General features: G+C 40.2%; 1 protein-coding gene across 1 annotated transcript in view; it reads left to right on the forward strand.

Annotated features, from left to right (window-relative positions):
- The window catches only part of myo1d (myosin 1D), a 98,010-nt gene that overhangs the window by 49,331 nt on the left and 36,574 nt on the right, over window positions 1-12,105 (forward strand). The window contains exons 16-17 of the mRNA XM_044178726.1: window positions 1,264-1,471; window positions 11,330-11,553. Of these exons, the coding sequence (XP_044034661.1) occupies window positions 1,264-1,471; window positions 11,330-11,553 (432 nt within the window). The remainder of the gene's footprint in view (window positions 1-1,263; window positions 1,472-11,329; window positions 11,554-12,105) is intronic.

A 12,105-nucleotide genomic window follows, 5' to 3' on the forward strand; every position in this document is an offset into this window, starting at 1 on the left:
CAATAATTAATTCCCTTTTTCATGTACTAAATGATATGATTTCTATGGCACCATACCTGGAGAAAAGTCCCACGCTTGCTTAGTAATTAAAAAGATTTATACAGTATTCCAAGGCCCACTTTTTTCCTCTGGCCAAATAAAAAAAAAATTAAATCCATTTTAGACAAGCACACAGGGCACACATAAATTATTCAATTCAAAGAATCTAAGAAATGAGTCTTAAAGGAGCAGTGTGTAGGATTTAGTGGCATCTGGCTGTGAAATTGCAGTTGGCAACCATTTGAATACCGCTCACCTCACCCTCCCCTTCCCAGCGTGTAGGAGAAACTACAGTGGCCGCGAAAAACGCGAAAGGCTCTATCTAGAGCCAGTGTTTGGTTTGTCCATTCTGAGCTACTGTAGAAACATGGCAGTGCCACATGGCGGCCTCCGTGGAAGGGGGCCCGCTCCCTCTGTAGATATAAACAGCTTATTCTAAGGTAACGAAAACACAACACTTTTTATTTTCAGGTGATTTACACACTAATGAAATCATACTTATGAATATTATATTCCATTTCTGCCAGTTAATTTAAGCTTTACTGTATCAGTGTGATTTCTTCCTCACTGACAATGCTTGTGTTATTTTGTATTAACCTAATAAAAAGCATTCAATTTTTAGTTGTAACAACATTAACCATCTACCGCCATGCTAGCAGCTCTGTGAGGTTGTACTTAGGTACAGCAGTGCTGTGAGCTAAATGCTAATGTCAGTATGCTAACATGCTCACAATGACATGCTGGTGTTTAGGAGGTATAATGTTTACCATGTTCATCATCTTTTGTTTTAGCGTGTTAGCATGCTAACATTTGCTAATTAATACTAAACACAAGTATAAAGTACAGCAGAGGCTGATTAGTTTTGCAGGAATTTGGCCATAAACCAAAGTATTGAAGAAACAGAAATTTGACGTGATGACAAGTCAGAGGGTCACCAAAGTTTATACAATTCATCTTGTGGGGGACATGAATGTCTGAACAAAATTTGATGCCAGTCCATCCAACAGTTGTCAAGACATTTCACTAAAAATCTAAAACATCAACCTGACAGTGGCATTAGATGAAGGGTCAGGGGATCACCAAAGTGACAAGTGGCTGTGTCTATATATACAGTAATCCAGATCCTACTGCAGCAATCTAGATTTTAAATAACCATTTATTTTGTCTTTTGTTTACCTGTGCACTGCTGCATTTGCTGATACAACCACTTTGTCCGTCCTCCAGATACAAGATGATCTCAGAGTTTACGTGGCCAAACCATGACTTGCCATCAGACAAAGATGCAGTGAAGAGGCTCCTGCAGGGGTGTGGATTTGACCACGACGTGGCCTACGGCAAAACCAAGGTCTTCATCCGCACACCACGTACCCTCTTCAGCCTGGAGGAGCAGCGAGCCGAAATGGTCCAGAGAATTGTCCTCTTCCTCCAGAAGGTGAGAGTCAGTCTGGCTTATGAACTCAGATACTGACACGACAGCTTAAAACTGCAAATTACTGATGCGTTGTTGCTCTGACCACATGGGAAATTCAGAATTTGTGAAACCTTTACTGCCAAATGTAAGAGGAAAAGCTATTGAGAGCTATAGTCCCTATAGTCCCTGATTACATTTCTTCCTTTTTTTTATCATGTTTTCCTCTCCCTGATTTTGCCTTGAATTTAAACCAATCAACCAAGTTAATAATATAATTTTTTAGTATTTGATGATAATGAAAGAGTTCCTATTTGCAAACATCTGAAATTGTGAATACCTCTGATTACCAGTCATCAACAACTATTATCTGATGAGGGCCTTCAAACATCATGGGGATGTTCTGGTTTCAAGGCCCAAGTCTCATTGAAATTCACCAGCACTTGTTCTGCATATGAATAACCTTGGAGAATAGAAAAACTCCAACTCCACTCAAATTTTTATACAAGTTATACAAGCACAGAGGTATTTTTGGAGGTAATCTAATCTTGTATTAGCGTTAGTCTCTTATATCTTTCAGGGTAAATGTCTCTGCCTCTTCTCTTTATCTGTCTGAGTTTTCACCCACGCAGCTCTTGTTAAGTTGTGAGATGGATGAGTGGATTCAGATTCATCATTTTAGATGTTTCTGAGTTTTGGTCAGTAACACAAGTGCTCTTTGTATCTGATTTAAAAAAACACTAGTCCAATGCAGATTTGTTCTTACATTATCATTAAGCCAAATCTGTTTGTTGTTTTTGGTTTGCTGGTCATGAATCGTTAACCGTTCTCACTTAATCATTTGGCCGTCTTTGATGTCTAATATCTATTCCCTTCTTAATATGAAGGGAATAGATAACTGGGTAATGTTTTCACACATTAAAAGTATCTGGTAGCGTGGCTAGAGAGTTGGCTTAGATTGCCAACATGGATGTACAGCATTATTGTGTTTATGCTGTATTATTTTAGCATGATTGAGGTCTAAGGATGATGAAATCAATTTTTTCACATGTACTTATGTTTGGCAGACACTTTTATGCAAAGTGACTGACAATAACCACATTCAACCTTTTGTAGGGAACAAGAACTAAATATTATCAAAAATTGTAAGTGCATTTATTTATTTACCATTATTAGTAGCGCTTGTCATGCTCTCCAAGGCTTGAATCGATTAAGTGACGGATTGGAATGAAATTTCTTGTCTGGTTGTCTGTACACCTTTTTGGTTTAGTAGCTTAAACAAACAATATTTTGAAAGTTGGTGTTTAGACGCGTTCAGGCCACTGAATGGAAAAATGCAGATTTTGAATTATCTTGATGTTGGCCTCTATTAGCAAAATCTTCTTTCTGCATTATATGAATAAAATATTAAAGTAAAAAAATTTTTTTTTTCCTTCATGTTTTAAATGATCTGCTATAAATATTGATCGCCGTTTGTGTGTCTCAGTAGTTGGCAAGCCCCACATGCCTCAGTGGTTTGATGACACCTTCAGGTGAGAATGTCAGGATCTTGTTGTGATAATGGTGCATGACATGTGGGCATGTGCGCTGACATGTGTCGGATCAGCGTGCAGAGCAAAACTTTGTTACTTTGATAGATGGAGAGATTGGTTTGTAAACGTGGAGTACTGCTCTGTCTGACTGTCAAATTAAGGATGCATTATGCGAATCACCTGAATGCTTCAAAATGCCATCTCTGACTGACAGGTAGCTCAAAAACGTTGGTGTATGTGTGTAGAAAGAATGTGCACACTCTGCATACATCATCTGGGCACTTGAAGCACTATATCTTACACCTGGGAACCCTGTGATTGACACTTATACATTTTCCCTTACCTGCCATTACATTAGAATCATGTGGGCAGATTCCTCCACACCATGTTGCAATCATATCTGCCTTTCTCAAGGTATCGCCAAGCTTTCAGACATGAAAGGGTTGTCCAGCCAGATTAACTCCTGTAGTGGATTGATTGGTTGACCTTTGTATTGATCTGTATGACCCTTTGTAGGTTCTTCCCACAGACATACCAGACAGTTCCCTCCACTTCTCCCTCAGGAGAATCATATCTTGTATCTCCCAGGATAAGCAGACTTTGATAACGAAGGGAAAGCCCAGAGGAATCGCAGCTTTTCCACCAATACAAACATCACAGCACGGCCGAGGTGTCGGAACAGTCGTATTTAATCTCGCCCTCTGTCAATGTCAAGGCCAGGCATGCCGTATGTGCTTCACACACACATGCATGCTCACACAGGCTATATGCACTCATTGACACACAAAATCAAATAGTGGTGTGACAGCAGCATTGACTCCTGTATCTATCATGCTGTTACTCAAGCAAACATCCCAGCCTGAGTCTGATCTGCTGCGCCAAGCAATCCCCTTATCAGCACCTGGCACACCACATTGCTTTATGCCAGTCGAGACCACAGTGCCAGGACTGTCAGCCTAGGACTGAGGCTCAGACACACTTCTTGTCCCTCCATTTGCCTCATGGATTTAAAATAATACCACTTAGTTTGCCCCATCAAACCGCTAACAAACACAATCTGTGAATCTGCACACTTCCTAAAGACAGGTTGAGTGGCCCCTTGTAGTGCCACTGCCTGTCCAGATTGGGAGAACATTGTGTTTTTCTGTAGTTGCACTCTTATTTTAACCCTTTTAAATTACCATAAATTCTCTCCTCCTTTGAGGAGGGAAGCTGGAGGAAAGGATTGGGGCAAGAGGAGGCTTTCACAGCTCCATTTAATCCTGACGGACTCTCCACGGTGACGGCGCTCTTACTCACCTTTCCACTCTTGCTGTGCTACAGCCACTCAATCCACCCGACCTGAAATGTATTGCAATCAGGCCCAGGCGCATTACCAGTGATTGCTCTACATCATCCTGTGTGCGATCCTGTATCGACACCACTGAAATCTCTACCTTGTACAGAGCAATCTAATCATTACCACTTGAAGAAATGGCATCTTGAAGGATGACTTAAAAAAAACAAAACAAATCCAACATAAATACAGATTTGATAAATTATACACAGGCCACCCCCCACCTTCCCTCTGTGTTAAAATGAATAAATTCATAAATTCAAGCTCAGCCATCCACATCACATTAACTGTCGGCGCTTGTCAGAGCAGCGACGATGACGAGAGGAGAGACTCCCCCCTCGTGTATTCTGAGCTGCAGCCTTAATTGCTTTCCAAAGCTTTACATAGTCTCTGTGTAGCAGTAGGTTTATCAGACGTGGCGAGTGTTATGTCTTGGGTAGTCAGCTTTCACAGCGTGGCCAAGGGGGGTTTGTCTGAGCAGGAGCTAAATGAAAACGTCTAAAAGGATAAAGAGCCTTATTTTTTTTTATTTTGTATTGTTTCCTGGTGGGTAACTCATGCCTTGAGGCAATAAATTGTGCAGTAATAAATAAAATCTTGTTTTTGGAGAATCTGACTGACATGAAAAAGGAGTAATCTATGGGTAGCTCTGTGCAGTCCTCTTGTGAACAGCAGGCTACTTAGTGCAAGGCTAGCAATGCCTCCTCTCTGCTTAAGTGTCCAGAACTGATCCGTCTCCTGCTAGACCTCAGTAGAAACATGATCTCTAATCCTGTGATCCCCTCAGAACCTGCAAAGTGTTTTAGTTATCATCCAACGCTATCTCCTCCACAAAAACTTCAATGGGTGAGAACACTTTAGCAGATCAAAGGAGGATGGTTTAATTTTTTTGTAACAATCATACTTCTGGATTTTGAAAGAGGAAACGTGCTTCCTCTGTCCTCAGAGAAAGCTGTGATGTGGGAACTGACATTTTTTTCTACCATCTACTTTGTCTTCACTTTCCTTTTGTTATATTGTGTTACCATTTGAAGCTGTAACATAGTAGTAGTGCTTTTCTCTTATAGTATAAGACACGTGACTGTTCTTGTGACATTAACATTTAAGTTTAATTTGCAAACCTCCAGCATATTTTGTATTTAGTGCTTATTATCCTGACCTTTCAACTGTCCTTAGTCATTTCAGAACAATTGTATGAAGGCTACAGAATCGAGTGAATTTGTGCTTGCTTTCAGTGCTGCTGCCTAAAAATATCTTACAGTACGCAACACCTTTGGCAAGTATAAAAAATCTGTAACCATGGGCCTTTCTCCATGGCAACTGACGTGTGGCTCACAGCCACAGATTTTGCTTCCACTTGTTTCCAATTCCTCATAAAAAATCTTTAAAAAGATTAAAATATTGGAAGTTTTCCACAGAAGTTCTAACAGAAACGGCTGACCCTCATCACTGTCTTCCCACAATTCCTGTCACTTTCCACTGCCTCCTCTCTAATAAAGGCTAGAAATGCCCCAAAATGCTATTTTTTTTTAACAGTTCCAACAGAAAATATATTGATTTTAAAAAATGACAAGCCTCACATAATCAATCCTCAGTCAATCGCCTAATCAATGAATCGACTCAACTCAGCAGTTCTAACTCTAGATATTTAGGATTCTTTGTAATAAAGAAAAGGGGGACACCCATTGAAGTACATTTGTGTTAACAAAATATACATACTGTACTGTTGTATAGCACTAATGATAATCTACAAACCAGATGTGCAGATATTTATAAAACATATGTGTCCAAGACCTGTACTGACCCTGTAATGACTAGCTGACTCTTTTGTCATTCTTTTACATTATGGTTTTAGTAGATTCTCTATTTATGCTGTACTTCTTCAATAAGTTGATTTTATTGTGTGTCCTTCAAACATGTTTGAATAGCGTGCTACTCTCAGCTTATACTGCTGACCATTGGCAACATTCTTCCAATCTATTTTGTCCTTTCTCATCTAATTGATGGATGGGCCACCCAGAGCCATTCAATTTAATCTTCAATACTGTCTCTTCTAATTAGACTGCATTGTTCAAGATCAGTTTGAACACATTTGTTTCATGTTCTCAAGCTAGCCCAGAGCTAAAAAATTTCAATGAAATAATACTGGGAGTCATGATTAAAGGAATGAGAATCCGTGTTAGTGTTACTGGTTGGTGTGAGCTGCTTACTCGAGCACTTTATTGATTTATGATAATGACTGCTGGCCTGTGCCTTGGCCCAATGTCTCCTTATGACAGCCTGTGGTCAGTGCATGTTACAGCCTCACTAAATTGCGTCACACACTCTTGATTCCACCTCCCTCCGCCCACTGTGTGTATCGAGCATGTCACTGGAAAACCAGCTCAATATCCCCAGAGGATGTGGAAACTCAGGCGTTCAGCAGTGGATTGCAGTCAAGTGTGTCAATGGTGCAGACCGGCCTATCTGTCTTTCCATGTCGGAATTTGGTCACGCTTTTTTTCCCTCTAGGTGACAACACGACGAAGGGTTGTTTGTGTGTTTTTATATTGGACCTTTTAAACTGCCAACACTGCAGGTCAGTTAATGGCCTTTAAAAAAAAAAAAAAAAAAAGCTGCAGTCCCAATACTTTTAGATTAAAGACATTCGGTATCCAGTAATGGGTGTTGTGTTCTGCTCTGCTCAATATCTCAACCGAAATCTTCCAGCTCTCACCAGTTGCCCTGGCACATGTGATTTGTGAATGCTTTTACCCAGTATGCATTTCAAACCAGCCAGCCCCCCAAATAAAACCCCAGCAATCTGTCCCGCTTTGTTGCGACGAAAGATCCTCAATCTGGCTTTGATGAGCTCGTAAATCCCGGGCCCCGGTGCGTGGTGAGGGCAGGCTCCATGATGGCAGAGTCTCTAAAAGGATGATCAGATGGCTTTATTGGACAGGAGAGTAAGGGGGCAGACCGTCAGGGGCCTTATTATTGGCCTGATTTATCCACATTCCCCCGAGTGTCATCTTCATCAGCTCATCAGCTCACCAGCGTCATCACAGCCAGTCTGCTCCGCCGTTTGAGAAGCAGAAAATGTGTTTATGGTGTGTGTTTGTGTGGGTGGCTGGATTGCCGCATCATAATTCTAACCTATCGCCACTTTCCACCTGTCACACACCTTAATGAGGCTCCGAAGACAGTGGAGACAGTTTGTGTCTGCCGTTATCTGATTCATTGTTGTTTTATGGTCTTTTTTTCCCTCCTGCTTTGCTTCTCACCTCTAGCCCCAGTCAAAACGACTGGGGCTAGAGGTGATTTAATTAGTGATTTGTAGCTTAGATAAACACAGTTGTTGATCTGGGATAGGCCCGTGCACCATGTGGGTATTATGCAGGCAACATCTTAACGGAGCTCACAAAAAAAAACAAAAAACAATTTGGCCATTTTTTGCCTTGTTACTTGGTGTATCATATGAGCACATATGGGATGAGACAAACCCTATAGTAAAAATCTGTAAAATAGAAATGAAGATACAGAATTTCTTTTTTTAAAACAGAAAATTTGATGGGAGATGCAAAATAAGAGATTTTGTAGAATTTCAAATGGAGTTAGGGGAGGCAGATAACCTTGAAGAAAAACAAATCATACAGTGTTTAATGTTTCAGAAGTCTACTATGTCAGAAAGTGAATGACAGAATGTAAACACAGTTACTGTGGAATATACTGTGCAGTTACAGCACGGTACAGCCAGATAATGTGCGAGACACGATTCCTACTGCCGTAATGCCATAATTCCACCTTAAGTCACATCGGCCTATAATGCCTTCGAGGATCCTGTTCATCCTCATCAACTTAAAGCTACGATCCATCATTGCAAATGTCTGCTCAACGTAGTGAAAATTTTATTTTTTTTCTGGTAATAACTGACTTTGCTTTTTAGTGAAGGTATGCTACATGGTTGTTTTGTTTGTATGAAATTATACTGTGTAGGTTATCCACTTTTTCCTGAGTCATGGCATAAAAGGAAAAATGAGTTTTACAAGTATGTGAGTTATTATAATAAAAAAGCTGCACATAATTGAAAATGGATTAAGAATCACATAAAATAGTGATATGAATGGAAATGGAGCTCAAACATGAAAAAAGGTGCCATGAACAGTATGTCCACGGTGTATAAATCAAGGCAATAATTTTTAATTTACTAACTTTAACCAATGTAATTGCACTCATAGTCTAGCTTTTACACCAGGGCCATTTTGGCAGCAATGTTTGACCCAGTGCCTGCTCTTAAAGATCTGTCTAATTTACCATAACACTCTGAATACAGTCTGAATTTAAACGAAAGTAACTTTTAACCTTGTTCACAGAGACAACTAAGTCAGCTGCATTGATGCATGCAGCAAGACAAAGCGGGTGATTTAACATAACATGTCAACTTTTCATGAGCGAAGAAAAACAGCCCTGTTTTCAGCTAAGACGATTTATGTTTCAGGTAATCAGGTTTTTGAATTGTTTATTTTGTTTGAGAAGTGTGTAAATTTTCTCAACCCATAAAGGAACACTTAATCCTTCAGATTTTCTTAAAAATTCAAATTTACCACATTTGGAGATGTGTGATTTTCACTGGACAGCAACAACAGATAGAAGTTGCACATTTAATAATTAACAGAAAACCTTTGAAGGGATTTTATGCACAGAAACCAGGCCAGAAGGCTTTAGTCTAGATCTGTTGACAGTCCTGGGGACAGATTTCTCTTTTTTTTTAGCCTGATAGGGCTGATCTCAAATTACTGAACATATGATTACATACATTTTAGGACTTAAAAGATTCAAATTAAACCATCCTTTTCTGAGAAAGGCAGTATGACTGGCTGGCTTGGTGATTAGATGGCTGACTGGCCTTCTTTTATTGAACTCAGTGTGATTCAGCTTCTTCAGAAAGCCACCCTCTTTCCAGTCTCCGGTGGAGGTGGCTCCATGCTATATTCCTTTTAGTTAAAAAGTGATATTTCACATGAGAAAATAATGCCAAAGTACAACTTAAACACATATTTGCAGCTGATATGTTTAAAAGATTATCGTCTTGAAACGACATGAATTAATCTGCTGCTTCCATATTCCAGTGGTGCATGACTTATCTTCTCTGCAAATTATTACACCAGCAGTCTCATCAGGTGGAAACCGCCTCCTCCACAGTTTTAATATGCAAATGCAAGAAATCCCTTTCTGTGCCTTTGGGCACCCCCACACTTTGAAAGATTAAATTGATCTCCATGATTATTCTGCATCACATTCAGATGATATCCAGGAGTGAGCCTCCAGTGCAGTATTGCCTTTAATTTGTGACTGTTCGGTCTGTGACACTAAATGCACTCTATTAATGATTATTTAGGATTATTTAGCTACTGTGTAGTCAAATAAATGTGTAAATAATTGAGAAGTGTGTAAGACAGAGAGAGAGAGAATACAGTAAAAGGGGAGCATATGGTGGTGATTTTAGTGAGGGTGGATCAGGAGTTATGGTTCCCTGGGGTCCCACTTACATCAATTATTCATGTTTTAGAGGGTCTGATAGCCACTCAACCTATGTCTGGTTACAGGCAGGCTTGGGGGTCCTTATTTTAGCCCTTATTTTAGTCTGAATCCATGTTATTCAAACATTACAAACACTGATGTATACAAATAAATATGGAACAATGTATAATGAGTTCTAATGATGAGTAATGAAAAAAACGTATTTCTTTGTATAATTGTAAATTAACGAAAATGGCAGTATGACATATTGCATATGTATATTAGCTATTACAGCAATATGCGGCTATATTTATAGCTATATTCTGTACTCCTCGTGATTTTGATTTTAGTGCAGAGGTTGTACTCTTTATGATCAGCTTTTTACCACCCGTGCATAAGACCTTAAAATAGCCCGGTTGGTGGTGGATATTCTACTAAATAAAACATAGATACAGCAGTTCTGAATGTCCCCTCATCCCTTCTACATTAGTAAAGTTCCTCCAGTACTAAAACTGATTTTACGCATAAAGATCATTTTAAGTCATTGTAAATAGAGGTCTTCATGAGTCCACTCACTTCTTAGTAACCAAGATATGGTTACAATGTTTTTTTTTTTTTAACCTTTTATTTATTCAGGGAAGTTTCGCTGAGAGGAAGCCTCTCTTTTGCAGGAACACCCCGAGCAACACGATAATGAGGGATTTTTCCAGTTTCCCCACCCAGATTTGTCCTGTCGGTTCGGGGGATTGAACCGACGACCTCCCATTCGCAAGCTAGCTTCTCTAACCTTTAGGTCACCACTGCCCACAAAGGTGTCAGCTGGGTCCAGCTGTCTACCTGAGTGCGGGTACAGTACGTCCACGTGAACTCACTATCAGTTCTAAACAGGTGGTGCATTTTAATCATCACAAGAGAAAGTTGTGTTTTTTGAGGCGAGAGTGTGAAAATTATGTTACTGATGTGTACTTCGGCCGTGGCTGCTCGTCATGCTGCTCTCATTGTTCGTGTTCTCTCTTTATCTATGGTGTTTTCGAGCAGTCTAATTCCCCTCGGGTATAATGTGGACCGGTTCAGACTGTCCCTGGGGGGTCGGCTGTGGCTCAGGAGTTGGAGCAGGTCGTCCACTAATCACAGGGTTGGCGGTTCGATGAATTCATGAGGTGTAGCGTCTGAAAGACATGGGCATTTACTAGGCAGGGAGAGTCTAATGAAAATATGCTATCAGTTGCATCATGGGAAATGTAGGATTTCTAGAGCTTGACTGCTAAAAGGGATTAAAAGTCAGGAAATTTCAGCCTTTGCTGCTTCAATTTTGACCATTCTTTTTTGTAGTCTGTCTCTTCTGAGTCTCCCAATTTTATGGAAGTGCAGTATATTACTTATTGCTCAAGAACCTCTTTAAGGAGCCATGCAGCAGTTGTGTTCCAAGCATGTGAAAATACAGAATGTATTATCTACAGAGGCTTCATTAATTGCAGCTACATACGTGTTCATTATGTTGTCTTGTGTCTCCAGGTGTGGAGGGGCACCATAGCCAGAATGCGATACCGGCGGATGAGAGCGGCCCTCGTCATCCTGCAGGCCTACCGACGCTACAAGGTCAGGTCCTACATCCGCGAGGTCAACCGGCGTTTCAAAAATGTCCGATCAATGAAAGATTACGGCAGGCATGTGAAGTGGCCCATGCCCCCCAAAGTCCTGCGCAAGTTTGAAGAGGCACTCAGAAGCATCTATAACAGGTACTCAGACAAAATAACTATTTCTAGATCTATCTTCTTTAAATGTGACTACTGTATATCTGCTGCCAGTTCAAGACTCAGATAATGGAGAAGGTTTGGGGTCAGTTCTTTCATTTCAAACAGCTCAAATGTAAAGTGAAACTGCATGTAACTGTTTAACAATGCAACCATCCGTCATTCAATACAGAGGCAGAGGATGAACCTTTTTGAAATAAAATGTTTTAAAATTGCTTTCTTTTGAAGAAAATCACTTTCCTAAATTGGCTGAACTAAAAGTGGATCTGATCCCAACATCAGGAGAGAACGCATGGCCTCAAGTGTTATTTTACATCTAGATGAGTCCGTTTGAAGCAACTTACCCATGTTTCCTTCTGCCTTGGGCTCACACTGGGCATTGATTTTTCTTCCTCCATCAAAGACTCATCACCGCCTTTCATCCCAATGTCTGTCTGTTTGCTTTTTTTGTATTTGAAGCTGGGCATACTAAGAAAATAGCCTTCTTAGAGAATGATGTTGGCTGTCAGGATGTGTGAGTGAAAGGCCAATAAGTAC

The sequence above is a fragment of the Siniperca chuatsi genome, linkage group LG20 (genome assembly GCF_020085105.1).
Source record: "Siniperca chuatsi isolate FFG_IHB_CAS linkage group LG20, ASM2008510v1, whole genome shotgun sequence".
Lineage (NCBI taxonomy): Eukaryota > Metazoa > Chordata > Actinopteri > Centrarchiformes > Sinipercidae > Siniperca > Siniperca chuatsi.